General features: G+C 43.3%; 1 protein-coding gene across 1 annotated transcript in view; it reads left to right on the forward strand.

The window, feature by feature from the left end:
• The window catches only part of LOC135394397 (clusterin-associated protein 1-like), a 70,421-nt gene that overhangs the window by 38,411 nt on the left and 12,034 nt on the right, over nucleotides 1-19,976 (forward strand). Inside the window, exons 7-10 of the mRNA XM_064625126.1 lie at nucleotides 6,133-6,266; nucleotides 12,094-12,235; nucleotides 12,312-12,426; nucleotides 15,325-15,386. Of these exons, the coding sequence (XP_064481196.1) occupies nucleotides 6,133-6,266; nucleotides 12,094-12,235; nucleotides 12,312-12,426; nucleotides 15,325-15,386 (453 nt within the window). The remainder of the gene's footprint in view (nucleotides 1-6,132; nucleotides 6,267-12,093; nucleotides 12,236-12,311; nucleotides 12,427-15,324; nucleotides 15,387-19,976) is intronic.

Here is a 19,976-nt window from a genome sequence, read left to right on the forward strand (position 1 = left end):
TCCGGGACATTTGATCGAACGTCGTTTGGTCGAAAGCTGTTTGATCGAACGCCGGACATTTGGTCGAAAGGCATTTGATCAAACACCGTTTGATCGAGACGGTAGCGGTCGTTTGATCGATTCTTTTATTCGTTCGCTTGAAGCGTTGATGAAACAAAAAAGAAGAAACCAACAAAAGAAAGCTTCAGTTCTAAATGCTGTTATCCCAAGGAATATTTCACTCTGTGTCATCCGCTCGCCCATAAACACATTCCTCATCCTAATCCACTTTTTCGCATCCAGAAGGCGATCCGATGATGTGCCTTTTTTTTTTCCCCGCTATTTATTTGCATTTGCTGAAACTGCATTTTCAGGAGCTTTGAAAGTAAAATTAGACGGTTAGCTCCACTCTCATGTCCTCGTGGCTGATACTGTCTCAGCGTATTGCTAAAAGTACGTCCAAACATTTCATTTGGTAAAATGCTCCGCAAACTGGGACAATTTTTTCCTACGCCCATGAGACATGTGGTTCGCTGCGTTTTTCCAACATATCTGCAGGAAATATGCAGAAGGTATCAGGGCCTTGGGGAATTGCTTCTTAATCTTGTCACGTTGTCTGTGTGTTCTGTTTCATGACCGCTGCCGTTTCGATCAAACGGTGTTCGATCAAATGGCTTTCATCCAAATGTCCCGCGACAGCTTTTGACCAAACGACGTTCGATCAAATGTCTGGGAATCCCTTACAAAAACGAAACAATTTCTTCCATAACTACTTACAAAACGAAAAAGACACACACAGTACAATTATTTCAAATGATTTATTTCAGTGCAAAAAGTAGAACAATCAGCAACATTTTTTTCCTTTTTACGTACTTCTGTACTTATAAAAACGAAACGCACACGTACACAGTACAATTATTTTCTTCCGTAACTACTTACAAAAAGGGAAAAAAGAAATTAGTTTAGTGTGAGGAGTAGAACAAGCAGCAACATTTCTTTCCTTTTTACATACTTGCGTGGCTGTACGCCGAAATAAATCTTTTAAAATAAAACATTAAAAAATCCACGCTTAAAATTCCACCCTTCGAAATCCATTTTCTGAAATAACCCGTTTAAAAATACACGTCCTCAAAATAAACGCTGTTAAAATAAATCACGGTTAAGCTTAGGAAGCTAATGCTCCGTATCATAGTAGTGACAGCCATATGGGCGACACAATGTTCTTTTCAGGGCGCGGACAATTGCTCACTGGACAATTGCTCACCGGACAGTTGCTCACCGGACAATTGCTCACCGGACAATTGCTCACCAAAAAACTGCTGAGGCCGGTCAATATTACTCACCGCCTCTTTCACCAGACTTATATTGTGATTTTATTTCGCGTTTATGGCGCTTGATTTTTTATGCTATAGCTGAACTTCTTTTTTAGTTGTCTAAGTTGCTTCAAATAGATCTAGGAAATCCACCAGTGAAGAGGGTGAGGCGAGAGGTCGTCCACTTGCAGGCACGCATGAAGCGTCTTTGTCAGAACCTGCATCCATGGGGCGCTCATATATAGGATTTTTTTCCAAGAGGGGACAGTAAAGTGCTTCCAGTGGGGCAAAGCGTGCAACCCCCTCACCTCCTTCCTTGGGGACGGACTGTGCGGACTGTGCGGGTGTTTACAGGTTCACATTATTATGACTTATGAGAAAAAAGAAATAGTGCACAGTTTTCACAAGTGACCGTGCCCCTCTCTCGGTACACCCATGCCTGCGTCACCGAGACACAAGCCGCGGGAGATTTAAAAACACATCACTATTTAAGCACTAAAATTCACGAATTTTCTCTGTCTGTTCAAGTCGGTTTAGCGAACGAACGCCACATTTTAGCGCCGTTAGGCTTAGCAAGGCGGACACGACTGAATAGCATGTTGGTTAGTTTATTATTAGGTTAGTCTAAGTTCGCTGTTGGCAGTTTCCCGCGCGCGACTGTGCATTTTATAGTCAGATAACATTTATTTACAGTAATTTATTTTGCAACGGGGATTTCGGTCGGAGGTGCACCAAAGTTCAGTTAACATAAAAAAAAGTCAACTATATGAGCGCCATAAACGAGAAATAAAATCACATCACATAAGAACGCGAAATAACATTACATATAAGTGCGGTGAAAGAGGCGGTGAGCAATTGTCCGGCTTCAGTGGTTCTGTGGTGAGCAATTGTCCGGTGAGCAATTGTCCTGGATCCGTTCTTTTCGGCGAAACATACTATTATCATGTTTCTTACTCATGTTTGTATTGCTATCAATTACTACATAACAACTTATGATTTCGAAATATCCAGCTTAAAAGTGATGACGACGATGCGCGTATGAATACAGGACACGCACACTTGATCATACCTGGGTAGTAATGAATTACTTTTTCTTGTAATTTGTAATGTAACGCATTACTTTTGACATTAGGTAGTTTGTAATGTAATTTAATTACATTTGGGCTGTAATTTTAATGACATTACTCATTACTTTTTACAAAAGAATCGAGTGTGTGTTCTGTGTTGGCACTTGGCAGAAAGAGAGTTGGGGGACTGGCAGGTGAAAAGAATTCCAACGGCACTATGAACGGTGACGCACTCAATCGGCACGTGGAACGTCAATTCCCTTCTACGAGCCAGTTGCCTTAGGCAGGGCAGTCACAAACAAACGTTGTTAGGTCAACAGTTTGTAGCCCTGGAGAACCATTGTTTGCGGGCCCCATCCTCCTGACAATCTTCCTGTTGTCGTGATACACTGTGTCTCCTTCATCTCTACATTGTGGAACGATATGTCATACGTGCCACACTAGCATGACATGTAGAAGAGACAAATAGAAGAGTACAAGCTAACTGTTGATACATTGTAAGCATACATTTTTTTCCTCGAATTTCGGGGAAGGCAAGTTTCGTCAACTTGTGTGTCCCTTGTGCCTTCCACAAACTCGGGAACATGTATGCCAATAATGGTAAAGTAATGACTTTGTAATGTCATTACTTTTTCGTAGTAATTGTAAAGTAATTTTATTACATTTCAATTGCAGTAATGAGTAATGTAATTTAATTAAATTCTAACTGGAGTAATGTAATTTAATTACATTTTAGAAGTAGTTTACCCAGCTATGCTCTTGATCCTTGAGCCAGCTGAGCGCTGTGGACGGATTGCGCGGCGACAGTCATTCGCACTGGTAAAAGAAAGGCCAAGAAAGCGCGCACACACACGAAAAAGAGAAACGCAAAATCAGAAAACATACCAAAGAATGGCCAAACTCTCCTGATAGTCGGCTCTATATTAGACTATATTACACCGATGTCGCGCGTTACTCGCACTGCTAAAACAGAACTTCACCGAATAATACGCTCCCGGGCATCCGTCATATCGGGCATCGTGATATCAGCCCCCCACCCCCCTACTAAGTTGGCAAAACTTGTCACGGATCACATATAGACAGACAACCTACTTCCGGTGTACCGAAATCATCATTCACAGTTATAGCCCTGGCTAGCCTCAAGCGCGAGGAGGGTACTACCGGTATTTTCCGCGGCGGACGTAGAGCCGTCAGCTGTCCACCAATCAGGGACGATGGATGTTAAAAGATTTATTTCGAAGCGTTTACTCTTCAAAGTTTATTTTTCGGAGTTTATTTCGACAGCGTGGATTTTCTCATGATTTATATTGAAGAGTTTATTTTGCAAATTTGATATTTAAGAGATTTATTTTTGAACGTTTTATTTTTACATGATTTATTTCGGCGTCATCCCACTTGCGTAACCACTTACAACAACAACAAAAAAAAAAAGAGACACACAGTCCAATTAGTTTAAATGAGTTATTTCAGTGCGAGGAGTAGAACAAAAGCAGCAACATTTCTTTCCTTTTTCATGAGCTGAGGCAATGTTCACACATAAGAGCGGAGCGAAACGTCGAACTGGCCAAAAAAATTTGGTGATGGAATGACACATTCATGAAGCATAATCGTCAAAACTACGCAGTATACTTGCATAACTAGTTACAAAAAGAAAAAAACGTGAAAAGAAACACACAGTACAATTGAACCTCTGTATACAATAAGGGGATAAGTCGACTTATCCTCTTTTTACTATTTTTGTTGCAATGACATCTACATACCAGTATGCACCTGCCAATGAAAACTTAGGACCTTGCGATTTGTTGGCCCGCTACCGCATGGTAAAAAATGGGAAATGCATGTGTGTCAATGGGACAGACAATCATATCAGGCCCTTTTTCTCATTTTGAGATTTTTCGACTTATCCCCTTATTGCATACAGAGGTTCAATTATTTTAAATTATTTATTTCAGTGCGAGGAGTAGAACAAGCAGCAACATTTCTTTCCTTTTTACATACTTGCATACCCACTTGCAAAAAGAAAAAAGAAACACACAGTACAATTATTTTAAATGATTTATTTCAGTGCGAGGAGTAGAACAAATATTTCTTTCATTTTTCATGAGCTGAGACAATGTTTACGCAAAAGAGCGGAGCGAAACGTCGAACTGGCCACAAATTTGGTAATGTAATGACACATCCATGAAGCATAATCGTCAAAACTACGCACTATGGTTTGCTATCGCCGCGTCATCGGAATTTAGGTTACCGGCCAGTCTCAAGGTCGAGGCTCAAAGTTATGGCGACCACACGTGCCCTTACTGAGCGCCAATGTTGCGCCATCTCTTACGCGAGAGCAGAGGCTTTAAGGTCGTAGCTCTACCGGAAGAAGCAGACGACAGCGGCTCACATATCCCATGCCGAGCGCTACCGATGCGCCATCTATTAGGCAAGAGCAGACGCTACGTCGCTCCGCCTCCCGAGTCGTCCTATTGGCGCACCATTTGGGGGCGGAGCCTCCCTCGCTCTTGGTCAGCAAAGTCAAGTATAGTCAATTTGGGTTCCGGAAAAGACTGTTGCTCATTGCGTGGGCGGAAATAATTGTGCAGCGGCCGCTTGATCCATTTTTCTTATTGGTTCACGTGGAGCGTGAACCAATAAATAAATATATATAATAATATATAACAAAAAATAATAATAAAGATAAAAATAAAAATAAATCGATCAATAAAAGAAAGAAAGAGAAACGACAAATAAAGCTGCAGTTCTAAGTACCATTATCCTAAGAAACATTTATCTGTGTGTAATCCGCTTGCTGGCTGTTTCAACATTACGAACATTACAAGGCAGTCCTGTTGAACGTTACTGAAATGTTTGTGAAGTCGGCCTTCCACTAACCGTAAACACGAGAGATTCTCGTTAGCCTTATGAGACAGTTGACTGAGTAAGCACAAACCCGAAACGGCAAAATCGAGCAAATTTACGTTTCATGTCAAGCTAATAAACTCATCTCACTTCTCTATAAGCGCACCGAAAAAAGAGGAGGTTTATTGGTCTCGGTGGTCTCTTACACGGGCCGTGACAATGCTGGCTCGTCGACCCAACGTTCCCCCCCCCCCCCCCCCCCGACAATGCTGGCTGAGGATAATCCCTTTACGAGCAGCTAAGTAAGCTTTTGTTCTGGTCTCCAAGGCCATGCCCTAAGTCCGCTGTCCATGAAAGTAAAGAGGAGAGAGGGAGCACTACAGTGCGCGTGGGCGCGCATGGTCGGCAGATGGATACGGTCAAAATGTTCCCCGCGGTTTTTCCTGTGCTACGGCTATAGGGCGACACAGAATGACGTGGTTTACGGGGCTTTGAGACGGTATTTATCCGTACTCACGTTTCATGCTTTTTTATAAAAACGGAAAGTGGTAGACATATGAATTTGATGTCTATCGATTCCTGAAATATTTCCAGAGAAAGTAAATGGAAAGTTGTTTTCGAAATGTCTATAGAAGTTTAATAAAACCTGTTCAAAGACGAAGGAGAAAAATTGTGTATTTTTTTTGCATTCGTGACGTCGCCGTAAAATGCATACGACATGTATGAGAAATCTGGTAGCGTAATGCTCTTCATCTCGTCTTCCTCTTTATGATCAAACCACCAGCATCAAAATCTTCACGGCGGTTATCGAGAAAAAGCATAAAAACTGTTCCATAAGAAATACATTGGGACGGAGAGCTGGTATGCCCTCTTAAGTATTTATTATTTCATTTAATTTAATTTATTTTTAATTATTTATATATTCGCAGGATGAAACTAAGAAACTTCATGCCAGGATGGAAACTGTCTCAGCTGATGAAGCAAACTTGGAGGCAAAAGTTGAGAAAAAGAAGTTGGAACTTGAGAGAAATCGAAACAGACTTCTCACTTTGAAATCAGTCAGGTGGGCAAACACTCCGAAGTTACACATAATATTACACAGTTATCCCAATGTCGCTGTCCCGTATAATTCCACCTGCATACATTGTGGGTAACAAAGATATTGAAGCCTATATATTTGCCTTAGAGGTCAAGCCAACCAGTGTTCAAACTGCAAGCAAGGGGACACTAAATATTTGTAAGACAGTACATTTGTATCCCTGTGCATTTGTTGTGAAATCTCAGCTGAGAGCAAAGTCAGAGTGAATAATAGCTATCTGGGGAAGAATGAATACCATGGATATTAAACAAAACCATAACACTACCAACCACATTAGAAGTTTGTAAAGATGTATGCAGGAGTGCTACAAATGTGTGAATAGGATTTAGCCATAAGACCTCTTTGGCGCAAGGCGCTCACGCCGCTCCTGTGATAGTATCTTTTTCCTCTTCCTCTTCCCGACATTGAATATTCTTCTCCACAGTAGTTTTGCACTGCGAAATTGAGCAGTGCTGTTGCTGTTTGAGTTCTGTAAGCCAGGAAACTCCATCGCACACAAAGGGAAGTTGCGGCAGTTTCGGGTCAGCGCGAAATGTACCTGTCATCTGCTGTTACTATCATTCATTCAATGCTTCTGCTGGGGTCTGCTAGGCGGCGAGCAGCCAGCTGGAGAGGCGAATAATAACCCGCCGGCACCTTAATGGTATTTGTAGTGGAACGAAGTCGTCGCGTGATCGCCTTTGGAGGTGCTCGTCTGGAACTTCATTCGGGATCCAGTGGTGAAGACACACTCTTGGTGTCATTCTTCCCAAAAGTTTCTAATGTTTCTTCGTCATAAGTTGTCTGATCCAAAGTGAGTCCTTCGTCTCCTTGTCTTTGCATTCTTCAAGACAAAATGTAACATTCCAATGTTGCTTTTGAAAGCTTTGACATTTTTTCTGCATTGAGCCAAGATGAGTATGTCATCCACATATACTCCTACAATAATTTCTTCCTTGTGGTTGAAATAAACACAAGAATCAGCTTTCTATCTCGTTAGCTCCATGCTTTTCAGAAATTCGTCCAGTCGTAGGCTCCACTGTGGTCCTGATTGACGCAATCCATATAGACTTTTCTTCAAAAGACAAGCATTGTTTTTATTTCATTTGTAGAGCATGGCAGGTTGCTCCATGTAGATTGTTTCCTCTAACGGCCCATTCAGATAGGCAGCTGTGATGCGTAGCCCACCCTCTTTCGACTGCAAATGCCAGCAGGATGCTGATTGACTTTAGCTTTATCACTGGCGAAAATTTCTCTTTATAGGGACCATGAAATGATTTTCTGAATTCCGAGTACTCTGCCGGAAACGGTTCTCATGACCCCTCACTATCATACACACATAGACTTTAACCGTATTCAGTGCACTGAGCCACAAAATAGCGATCGTAAAAATAGCGGGGCATGAGCGCCGGATACCTCAAAGCGGGCTTACGTCATTAAAGCCCAGTCCTCTCAGCCAATTATGGACGACCAGGAGCACACACCCCACGGGACCACGTGAGTGCATGGTTTTGGTTTGGACAACAACGACATCGTATATCTGCCGTCTAAATTAGTAGAAGTATGGCGAAACGCAAATTGTCAGCGATGGAGGAAGAGGTTATGCGGTGCACACAGCGTCCAGGGATCGTTCCATACGCAGCAGCTCCCAAAAGGCCACCGACAAAGACATTTTCCAACGAAGAGGAAGCTCAGAGAAGAAAACGTGCTCCGGTAACCATGCTGACAATCAGCGGTTACGTTACACTTTGGGTAGGATTCTGTGTCAACGATTAGATACTATCTTAGCTCCAGGTCAAATTAAAACATATTTCATGGCAAAGTTTGCAAGCTTGCTTGCGAATTTTGCAGTTTGCTCGCAAAAGACCGTTCGCGATTCGGCAACGTCCTCTGTATATGATGTCACAGCCAGTTCGCCTTGCAGGCGGGTCGTAGCAGCTGCCATTCACGGCCGTGGTTAATATCGAATATTTCCACTATTTGAAAGATTTTCAACTTCATATTTTACATATTGAATACTTTAGTACATAAAAACTAATTGAAAATGATCATAGGCTTGTCAAATATCGTTTCATGGTCCCTTTAACAAGTCTCAGTGACTCTCCTTGCATTTGCAGTTTTCGGGGAAATACTGGGTCAAACACTGTTTCTGCTGATTTGAATCGGGGGTTAAATATCGGGCGCGACCGGATATAACCCTAAAAGAAATCAGTGGCGATTTAGCGGTAAATGCGAGAAAAATACGTTAGCATTAAGTGCCTTTTCTGGTCTATACTTGACTTCCGGTTGTCCACTTCTTGTCCAGACTTGACTTCCGGTTCACCACTTCCAGTCTATACTTGATTTCTGGTTCGACACTTTCAATTTCTATGTGTAAGTCCATTGAATTAACCTTTAATTTGCCTCAATTACTTTCAATTACCCTTTAATCACCAAAGTTAACCACAGGTTACCTGAGGTAATCTTGAATTTAATTTAATTCCATTTAATTACACTTACTTGCTTTAATTACTCTCAATTTCCCTTTCATTGACATTAATTGCCTTTGATTACATTAAATTACCTCTGGTAACTTGCTGTTACCTTTGGTAATCTTTAATTTCGTTTAATCTTTTTGTTACTTATATATACAGTCAAACCTCGTTACAACGAAATGCGATATAACGAAATTTGCGATAGAGCGGAATAATTTGGATTCCCCGGCAGAGGGCCATAGAGGGTATTTTAACTCCTGCTACAACGAGTCACATGCAGACAGTGTTCTGCTCCCATAGCCTTTTGAATCTGATGCAGTCGATTCCTATCCTGCGAGCTCTTCTTGTAGTGGCCCACTGTAAGTCTTGCCTTAAAGCAAAGTTCTGAAAATTCAGAAAGCTGCATTTTTGTGTCGTTGATGCATAGTTGAAGTGTGTGTCCAAAACCGTGCAGACTTGTCCAGTCAGTGTTCTGTAACGCTGATACATAGTTCCTTGCGTTGTCTGAGATTATGAAGATTTCTTTATCTTCTGGAAGTTGAAATTCTTCCATTACATTTGCTATTAGCTCTCGAAGATTTTCAGCCTTGTGAGTGTCCGAAAGTGGCCTGCATGCAATTGCATAAACATGCAGCTTGAAGTCATCATCTACGACATCACAGCTAAGTGAGACATAGCCGTCGCCAGCCCTTGACATCCAACCATCGCTCGTAATGACAAAATCCTGTACATCTCCTTGGAAGGTTTCTTTCAGTTTTTGTTTCACAGCCTCTTTCGTCGATAAATACATTTCCAGTATTATTGTCCTCGAAAATGTCGTTGTGGATAAAATTTGGTATCCAGGCATAGTGTAGTCTACCATGTCACGAAACCCATTCTCTTCTACCACGCTATAGCTGCGCAGCCCACGTGAGAGAAACAGAGCAACCTTCTTCGTCATAACTTTTGATCTTATGTCTGTTGACTTCAACCTCGGAGAAAAGCAGTCAGTTGTTTTGGGCTGTCGCATTTCACTTTCGTTTAATTTCAGTGCCGTTTGTTGGTAATTCCTCGCGGCTTTTTCTCTTTCGACCTCCTCATACAAAGATGGGTGCCTCATTAAATAGTTAATTTGTGGAGTTGTCGTACCCGAAGGTGTCCTCAGGCGCAAATTACAAGCATTGCACATAGACCCCATTGGCGCAAGCTTTCGTGAAGAAGCGCCACACACAACTGCGTCCAGAATCGCACATGCTTGGACGAACACAGCAGCTTTGTCAGTTTGACAACTCCACCATCAGTTACATTTAGCGTTGCAGAAATTGCACAAGCAAGATGTGCAAACTGCAACTGCAACGCACTCAAACGTGGACGACGCTCATTCGTGCACGCTTGTGCTGACGTCTTTGGTGCTGGGTAGAGTTGGATAGGCTTGGATTGGATTGGATTCGTTGCAAATGCGGAAATGGCGCGCCCCCAATAGACGAGTTCAGAAAATCCCAGTGCTCTTTGTGCACGCATTGCGTCCTGGGCGCTTGCTGAGTGAGGGAACGAAGCATAATCCTTCACATTTCGCTTTCGCTGACCTTGACACGTCATGGACAGTGGACCGGTAGGGGAGAGGTCGGAACAGTTTGGGGGCCACTCGTTTCTTTCGTATTAGTAAACTCCCATAGTTCAAAGCAACGCTAAGCACTCTGGGATTTTCTGAACTCGTCTGTTTGGCAAAACTGAAATTCGCTGTCCCAAATACGATGTGCCTGCATCACCTGCATTCAAACTTCGAACATATTCAAGTATTCCAGAAAGTGACATTTGGTTAGAATATCCAGTGTGCAGAACCATTATTCGATACGAATATCGAGTACTTTGAATATTCGCACAGCCCTAACGTCCTTGAGAGAGAAGTTCAAATTTAATTTGCCCTTTTTCAAGACCTTTCAGGGCCCGCCCTTTATTGGCTACTTCCACAGCCAATGAGCAGGGTTGGTAGCGTTGGGCGTCATATGGTCTGTGGCTCCGCTGTCCAAGTACCATATCTTCCTGGTATATTTGCACTCTGTGCACACAGTGCTTTATGAATCCCTTTTCTGGCATACAACGTTCTCTCTTTCTCTCATGAGATTCCAACCCATGCTCGACAGAATCCTGATTGCAATTCTCTAGCAATGTGTCTGAATTTCCCACATGTGAAATCACTTCACACATCTTGTTGAAATTCCTGCATTGGAGTTCTTTTCTGAAGGTTGATCGCTGTGGTCATTTTTCGCCTTGTTGTACCTTGCCTTGAACTTCCTCTTAGTCACCAGGGCCCTTGTGTCTCCGTTAGCTTCAATCTCCTGTTCTTCAAACCGTCTCCATTTTCGCTTATCTTCAACAAGAAGCCTCGCCTTGATCTCTTTTGTTGTGAGGGCGGCTTCGTCTTGCTCCATTTCAGGATGAGCGGTGCGTAAGTTTCAAGCAAGCCCATGAACATTACCAAGGCTACATCTTTGTCGGTGAACCCATATCCTCCGTTGGATAACTTTCTGTGCAGATCTATATGTCTTCTTAGGTACTCCTTCATGGGTTCCTCTTGTTTTTTCTTTACGTTAACAAAGTCACGCAACAACTGCAAGATGTACAACGGTCCATACTTTGTGTGGATCTCTTTCAGAACTTCCCATGCCTCTCTTGCACTAGGGCAGGCTCAAATGTCATCTAAGTAACGTGTCTTCCACCACCAAGGAAATAAACGAATAAAAATAAATGATGGCCTGGTTGTTGGCCTTCCTTTCGTAATTCGTCATTTCTCTTCCTGAACAACCTGGATTCATAACTTCCCAGCAGCCTTTCTGTACCAGTGCTGCTTTGGCTTGTATAGACCAAGCATCGTAGTTCTTCGATGTGAGCTCAGAGAACTTCAACTCGTCTGACAATGCCATGCTGCTTTGCTGCTAACTTTTTACTTGGTTGGTTTGCTGAGCCACACGCTTGTCCAGTGTTAGACATTATTGCAGTACCCTGGGCCTATAACCTGTTAGAAAGTGAGCGTAAGCACGGCAAAAAAAAGCGGTCAGCACATGATGAACGACAATGTTCGCCAAGCTTTAATGGCAGAACAAGTACAACCATGGCATGAAACACGTGATGTGATCACTAAACAGAAGACAAAAAAAGATCCCATGGAAAAACTGGGCAACTGCCCGCTGGTGGCAACACATTGCCACAAACATATCTAATAATATATAGACTTTCTTAGATATCCATCTAGTATTATGAAATGTACGTTTGGAAGGAAAACTAGCCTGATTTGTTTCAGTCAATGTGCACAATTGTGATGTTTCTTCTGCAAAATACTGTCCTTCTATCTTTTCTAGACCTGCATTTATGGATGAGTTTGAACGTCTCGAAGAAGAACTTGAAAATATGCATCAGCAATATGTTCTCAAGTTTCGATGTCTTGCATACCTGGATGCACAGCTTGAAGAACTGGAACAAAATGAACGTGAATCAGCAGAAGTAAGGGCCTCTTGATACTGGGAATGACTGTACTCTTGCACAAATTTACACATAATGTAACTCCCTCAAACTTGAGGAACGAGACCAACAAATCCAAAGGCTTGTAAACAGACTGCAGCAAGAAGAAAATGTGAAGCATTCAATAGGAGAGAAGCAAGGGAACCAAAGTGCAGCCAAAAAAGCATCTACAGGTGAGCACAAACATATCACAGAGAATACTGTTTTACCTCCAGGAGAGATCCGTAAAAGGCAGATGAGTGGTTGTTCGGTTTTAAGGTAATCCTCAGAAAACCAAAATAAACATAACAAATTAAAGAAAATACTGTTGTCAGAACAGTAATGCAACATGAAGCATATTTCATGAAAATATAAGGACCTCAAATTCAGTGGACACCATTAATGAAAAGCAGGGTCATAAAGCTAGTTGCATTCATCCAGAACATGTTGTCTAAAACATATTTTGGTGAAAGTGGTCGTCGTTTCAAAGTCATACGAGGGTGGTTCCATAAGTTTCCGGCCCGACCAACTTTTAATAGTCATAGACACGAAACAAGTGTAGCACTTTTTGACATAGTCACCCTAAACTTCGATGCACTTTTGACATCTTTCAACCAGCATTCTTATACCCTTGAAAAAATAGTCCGAAGCTTTGTCCGCAAGATGCTGGAAAACTGCCTCTTGCACCTCACTATCGTTTTGAAATCTCCGTCCTCTGAGATCCCTCTTCAAGTTTGAGACTCTTTCAGTACAGCCTTTGCAACAGAAGCCGTGTGGACAGGGGCATTGTCCTGGAGCAACTGGACACCTCGACTCAACCTGCCGTGCCTCTTTTCCTTGATGGTGTCTCGCAGTCGGTGCAGGTGTGAAGCATAATAAGTTGCATTCACTGTGGTGTTCCTCTCTTTGAAGTTGATGAGGAGGAATCCCAAAATATTGTTGCCATGATCATCTTTGTGGGTTGTGTGACCTTGGCTTTTCTTGGAGGTGCTTCTCCTGGTTTGCACCATTCCATCGACTCCTTTTTCGAAAGGGGATCATAGTAGAGCACCATAGTCTCATCCCCTGTGACAATTGATTTCAATATTTCTTCTTCGTTCTCTTGACAGAACTCTAAAAACTCTTTGGCACAGACGACGCGCTGTTGCTTTTGAATTGACGAGAGAAGTCGTGGCACCCATCTCGCACTGACCTTTTTCATATGAAGGCCCTCGCCGATGATGAGAAAAACGGTTGTTTTGGAAAGCCCCAGTCTTTCTGAGATTTACTTCACCTTCAGACGCCTGTCGCTCAGCACTTCCTCCTCGACAAGAGATAAATTTTCTTGTGTCACCACTTCCACTGGACGACCACCGTGTGGATCATCTTCAAAGGACTCTCGCCCCAGTCGAAACTGCTTAGCCCAGTCTTTTACCGTTGTGTACGACAGAGAGGCTTCCCTGTACACGTTGTCCAGTCCCGCTTTAATTTCTTTGGGCGAAAGTCCCTCTTTTGTCAAGAATCTTATCACAGCGCGGTACTCGATTGTTTCCATTTTAACTGAAGAGTGCACCCTGGCTGTTTGAAATGCCGCTCTCCAACCGACAAAAGCATGGAGAGGGTTGAGGGTGGTGCTCCGGCCCTCCAACAGATGGCGCCACGCGTCCTTAATCGCATTTTCAAATTCGCGCGCATTTTCTACCTCGGGCCGGAAACTTATGGAACCACCCTTGTAAGTAAGTCCCCTGGTTTTCTGCTGTGGCAAATTCAAATTGTAAATTGCGCGATTTTCCGTGGCAAGGAGTCAACGGCTGCTTGAAATGGGAAGCACTTTAGTTTCTTGGTATAATGTGGAAACAAAAAATATTTTATGAACTTACAGATTCAAAGCAATGTTGTGGCTCAGCATTACATGATATCTTGTATTCTCCTCTGACAGCGAATGCCGTCTTTCGCCTACAATCATTTTATATCTGCTGAAAGATATTTCAGCATCTACGGAGTTCAAAGGAATTGACAAATACTTGATCGCAATAGACGCTAAATTCGGAGCAAGCACCCTCATTCCATTCCAAAACCCAATTACCGTATTTACTCGCATAATTTCTGCACTTTTTCTCCCCAAAAAAGTCAGAAAAGTTGGGGGGTGGAAATTGCGCGGCAACGTTCGTTACGATATTCAAACGTTGCAAAATTACAATTGATCAGTTGAAATTTCAATCTGATTTCCTCGAAATTCCATGCAAAATGACGTGAAATTTCGAGCTAAATAAGGGATTCCGCGAAATTCCGTGCCAAACTAAGGATTCCGCGAATTTTAGCAGATTCGATTGAAATCATGGGGCCTTAGTCATGAGTGTCATAAAAAGTTGTAAGATCGTAAAACTGCTGTAAAACCATTTTCAAAGTAGCATTTTTGATGTGGCTGAAATGATCTCAAACTCAGTCTCATATGGTAAGCAGATGTTGGAGTCACCCGTGGAGCATCACCTCAGTGTTTCTGTGTGCATTTATTGAGCAGTCTGTCAGCCACAGCAGCATACTGCTCTCAGGGGTAGTGCAACGTACGCCGGTTTCAGAGGAAACTGTGCCAACATTTTAATGGTGGTGTTTATCTAAAAAATGGCAGTGGTGTTGTTCACAGCCAGCCCATATGGTCACATTTTTAGTAGATGAAGATATAATTATATCAGGAGCTTCCTGTGACTTCTGCTTTTGTAGAACAATGTTCTAAAAAATTGTCTGCCAAGTGAAGGACATTTAATATGGTTGTTGTATAGGTTTTTATTTGTGTTGTTTTCAATCCAAAAATAATATCAGTTTTGCAACAAAGTAGTCATTTTGATAAAAGCCCTTTAAGTGCATTTGAGCTGGCTGCGAAAACATTATGTGTAGGTAGGTTGCTAACAATTGATATCTGTTCATGGCTGTGATTTGGGAGCACTGAGCTAAAGTGTGTTATACTGTCGTGGGACTGGTCGGAGTTTCAAAGCCTAGGTTGATTGATGTTATGTTTGATTTGAATTATGAACTGACTAAACTGATAAAAATGTCTTGTTAGCTCAACCCAACCCAGTTGGATACCAATTTACTTTATTGTTGTCGTGAAACAGGTTCTGGGCTTGAGAGGGATGCAGCTGGAAAACTTGTGTTCGGGTCAATGACGGGAGAAAGGGTAAGTGCGGCGACACAACTTAAGCACAACAACAAACAACAAATTGAAGCCAATAAAAAGTTTACTATATCTGGCAGTTCACTGTTACAATAGTACTGATTCTCAATAATCGTTCCCGATACATATTTGCAAAAAGTGGAAGGGGATGGGCAACAAACAAGAGACTATAGTTGTGTCCAACTTAAGAAGGAAAAGATAACTAGTCTATCAGCTCTCAAAATATACTGCCGTGATAGGATGGCTGGACACAGAGAGTCATTACACTTACACTCCCTCCTGCGCCAGATAATGTAATCCATCATACCCACACCATTTCTGTATTGGCTGTTAAGACCGCCGCATGACACTACGATGTGGCAGAAAGTGCGCTGCCCTACTGAGGGTGCGTGGTGGCGCTGCAGTATTTCTCCTGGCGCGCTATTGCGTCTCCTTATCTCCACTGGCGTATGTAGTTGACAAACTATATTTATTTTCCTTCTTAAGCAGTGATGTGATTGGTCCAACCCATTTTGGAGCACCTTCTGGAGCAGGAAAAAATCCACTTTGGAGCAAATATGCTACCTTATCATGTGCAGTCATATACACTTTATTTTTAATATACGAGGGGTGTTCAAGTCAAACCGGGACTTTTCATTTTTCACAAAAGTAAAATGAACTTACAGGCCAGAAATTAGTTTTTATTTTTCAACGTGATCTCCAGCTGCACTAATGTACTTGTCCCAGCGTTTCACGAGGGCTTGGATGCCAGCCGCGTAGAAATCCTTACCGGCGCGTAGCAGCCATGATTGGACTGCATTCTTGACCTCGTCGTCGCAGCTGAAGTGGCGGCCCCCAAGGAACGCCTTCAGTGGCCCGAAGAGGTGGAAATCGCTGGGGTCTGGACTGTAAGGGGGATGTGGGGCAGCAACTCCCAGCCAAGTTTCTGTAAGGTGCCTGTTGTGAGATGCGCGGTATGCGGGCGTGCATTGTTCTGGTAGGAAGAGGACTCCTTTGGTGATGAGGCCCGGCCGCCTTTGCTTCAGTGGCTTATGCAGATACCTGAGAACCTAGCAGTAATATGCACTATTGATTGTGGTACCACTGGGCAGAAAATCAACATGAACAACGCCAGCCTTGTCCCAGAATACCGTGGCCATGACCTTACCCGCAGACGGGGTGCTTCGGAACTTCTTGAGAGCTGGCGAGCCCGGATGCTTCCACTGTTTTGATGCGCGTTTAGACTCAGGAGTGAAATGATGCACCCACGTTTCATCGCACGTGATGATCCGATCAAGGAACGGCTGTCCTTCAGTGTCGAAATGGTACCTTAGCTCTTGGGAGATTTCTAGTCTCCTCTGCTGGTCAAACACGGAGAGCTGTCTCGGGACCCAACGGGCACTAACTTTGCGAAACTGGAGGTGTTCATGAATGATTGTGTTCAACGTTCCCACAGAAAGGTCTGTCTTTCGAGCCAGTTCGAGACATGTTATTCATCGGTCCTTGAGGATCAGGTGCTTCACAAGTTGGACGTTCTCAGGAACTCTGACACTATGTTCTGAGCCGCCCCGGCCAGGATCATTCTGCACTGATGTACGGCCGTCTTGGAGGCTGTACGCCGAAATAAATCTTTTAAAATAAAACATTAAAAAATCCATGCTTAAAATTACACCCTTCGAAATCCATTTTCTGAAATAAACCGTTTAAAAATACACGTCCTCAAAATAAACGCTGTTAAAATAAATCATGGTTAGGCTTAGGAAGGTAACGCTCCGTATCATAGTAGTGATAGTCGTATGGCCGACACGATGTTCTTTTCGGCGAAACATGCTATTATGATGTTTCTTACTCATGTTTGTATTGTTATCAATTACATAACAACTTAGGATTTCGAAATATCCAGCTTAAAAGTGATGACGACGATGCGCTTATGAATACAGGACACGCACACTTGATCATACCTGTGTAGTAATAGCATTACTCTAATGAAATTACAGAAACGAATTACTTTTTCTGGTAATTTGTAATGTAATACATTACATTTGATATTAGGTAATTTGTAATGTAACTTAATTACATTTGGGCTGTACTTTTACTCATGACTTTTTACAAAAGAATCGAGTGTGTGTTCTGTGTTGGCACTTGCCAGAAAGAGAGTTGGGGGACTGGCGAGTGAAAAGAATTCCAACGGCACTATGAACGGTGACGCACTCAATCGGCACGTGGAACGTCAATTCCGTTCGACGAGCCAGTTGCCTTAGGCAGGGCACCCACAAACAAACGTTGTTAGGTCAACGGTTTGTAGCCCTGGAGAACCATTGTTTGCGGGCCCCATCCTCCTCACAATCATCCTGTTGTCGTGATACATTGTGTCTCCTTGGTCTCTACATTGTGGAACGATACGTCATACGTGGGCACACTAGCATGGCATGTAGAAGAGACAAATTGAAGAGTACAAGCTAACTGTTGATACATTGTAAGCATACATTTTTTTCCTCGAGTTTCGGGGCAGGCAAGTTTCGTCAACTTGTGTGTACCTTGTGCCTTCCACAAACTCGGGAACATGTATGCCAATAATGGTAAAGTAATGGCATTGTAACGTCATTACTTTTTCGTAGTAATTAGGGGTGTGCGAGTACTCGAATTTTCGAATACGAATCGAGTAATACGCTATATTCGGTTGATATTCGCAAAGGATATTCGCTATTCGCAATTTTCGAATAGTTTTCGAGTATCTGCCGACCGGCAGAGATGCACGCGAAGACACCCGCGCGTGCTGCTAGGCTGGTAGCGCTGCGTGGTGACGTGACGTCACCGCGCGTGAGCTTCCTCCTCGCCACTCCTCTCCCAAAGCGAAACCACGTGCAACTGATGAAACCGTTGAGACGCAGTCACGAGTCGCGCAGGGCATGGCAAGTTCGGCTGTGTGTACAACTGAAAAACTGCAGGATGATGGACACGATTGTGAAGTTGTGCAGGATAACGCGGCAGCGAAGCGAACAAACAGAAGCGCCGTGTGGGACTACTTCCAAAGAGAATCGGCAGTTTCGGTGCTCTGCGCGCATCCAGACACCATCGGAGTCCACAACCAGCATCGTGAATCATCTGAAGCGACATCACCTACTTTATGCTGAGTTTAAGAAGAAACATGAGGCTAAGAAGGCGGAACAGCAAAGAATCGACAAGTTCGCCACAAAGAGACAGCTGCCACGTGCTCGTAAAGAAGCATTGGATGTCAAAGTGGCACGCATGATAGCCCTAGACTACCAACCGTACCGGGTGGTCGAGGATCGCGGGTTTCGAGAACTTCTGGCCGAAGCGGTACCAGACTACTGCCCTCCTTCAAGAACGACGCTATCCCGGACGCTAGTACCGAAACTCTTTCACGACAGAAGGTGAGAAGTTCAAGCAGAACTCGAAACAGCCTTACAAAATGGTGTTGAGTCCATGTCATTCACGTCCGACATGTGGACGTCACGCTCGAACGCCAGCTTCATAAGCCTAACGTGCCACTTCGTCGATCACAGCTTTCAAGTGAAGCGGTACAACTTGGACACGCGTAGTTTTTCGGGAAGGCATACTGCGACGCAAATATCATCGGTTCTCCGCGACATGGTGAAAGACTGGAACGTACCACTGGATAAATTTCCAATCTACAGGGTGTTACCCTATAAAAGTATACCCGTGCCGCCATGCCGTACTCGCCAATTACTCAATGCAGGTGGCACATTGTGCGATCTTCATATAGAGCTCATAAGGACATTTAATCTTGGTAAATTTTGAAGTGATTGAGCGCCGCAGCACGAAGTTATAACTCAAAACGTGCAATTCCCGTAGTGAAAACAGCCAAGATGGCGCCGCTCAGTAAGCAGACGACATCCCTTTTGGGTGTCGTCTGCCGAGTACCTCGGCATTTTTCGTTGCTCACGTTGCTTGCTTCTGAGCAAAATACGACAGTTACACCAAAGCGAAATGAAAACTACAGTTCCATCGGGCTGGCAGGATATGCGACACGTCGTCGTCTGGGGAGCAGCATGTCAAATGCTCTTCTCAACGCCGCCATCTTGATTGTTTTCACTACGGGAATTGCACGTTTTGAGTTATAACTTCGTGCTGCGGCGCTCAATCACTTCAAAATTTACCAAGATTAAATGTCCTTATGAGCTCTATATGAAGATCGCACAATGTGCCACCTGCATTGAGTAATTGGCGAGTACGGCATGGCGGCACGGGTATACTTTTATAGGGTAACACCCTGTACATCCAGGCTAGCACGCAAGTACCTCGCCATTCCAGCAACGTCAGCTTCCAGTGAACGGGCATTCTCAGCAGCAGGAAATGTTGCTACACCATGCAGAGCTGCCTTACTCCCTGAGCATGTCAGGCAGCTGACATTTCTGCACGACAACCTGTGAACTGTTGAACAACAACTGAACAGAGTATTCCAGTGTGCTTAGACTGGACTAAGAAGTGTTGTGTTAAGTGTACCTCAGTGCGCCAAGACTGCCTGAATTTAAAACCAAGTGAAGGTTCAACTATTTCAGTGTGTTTGAGAGTCTCCAAAATGTACATTTGTGGGAAGAAAATAAATAAGAAATGTGTGACGTGTTAGTT

The sequence above is a fragment of the Ornithodoros turicata genome, chromosome 5 (assembly GCF_037126465.1).
Source record: "Ornithodoros turicata isolate Travis chromosome 5, ASM3712646v1, whole genome shotgun sequence".
NCBI classification, from domain to species: Eukaryota; Metazoa; Arthropoda; class Arachnida; order Ixodida; family Argasidae; genus Ornithodoros; species Ornithodoros turicata.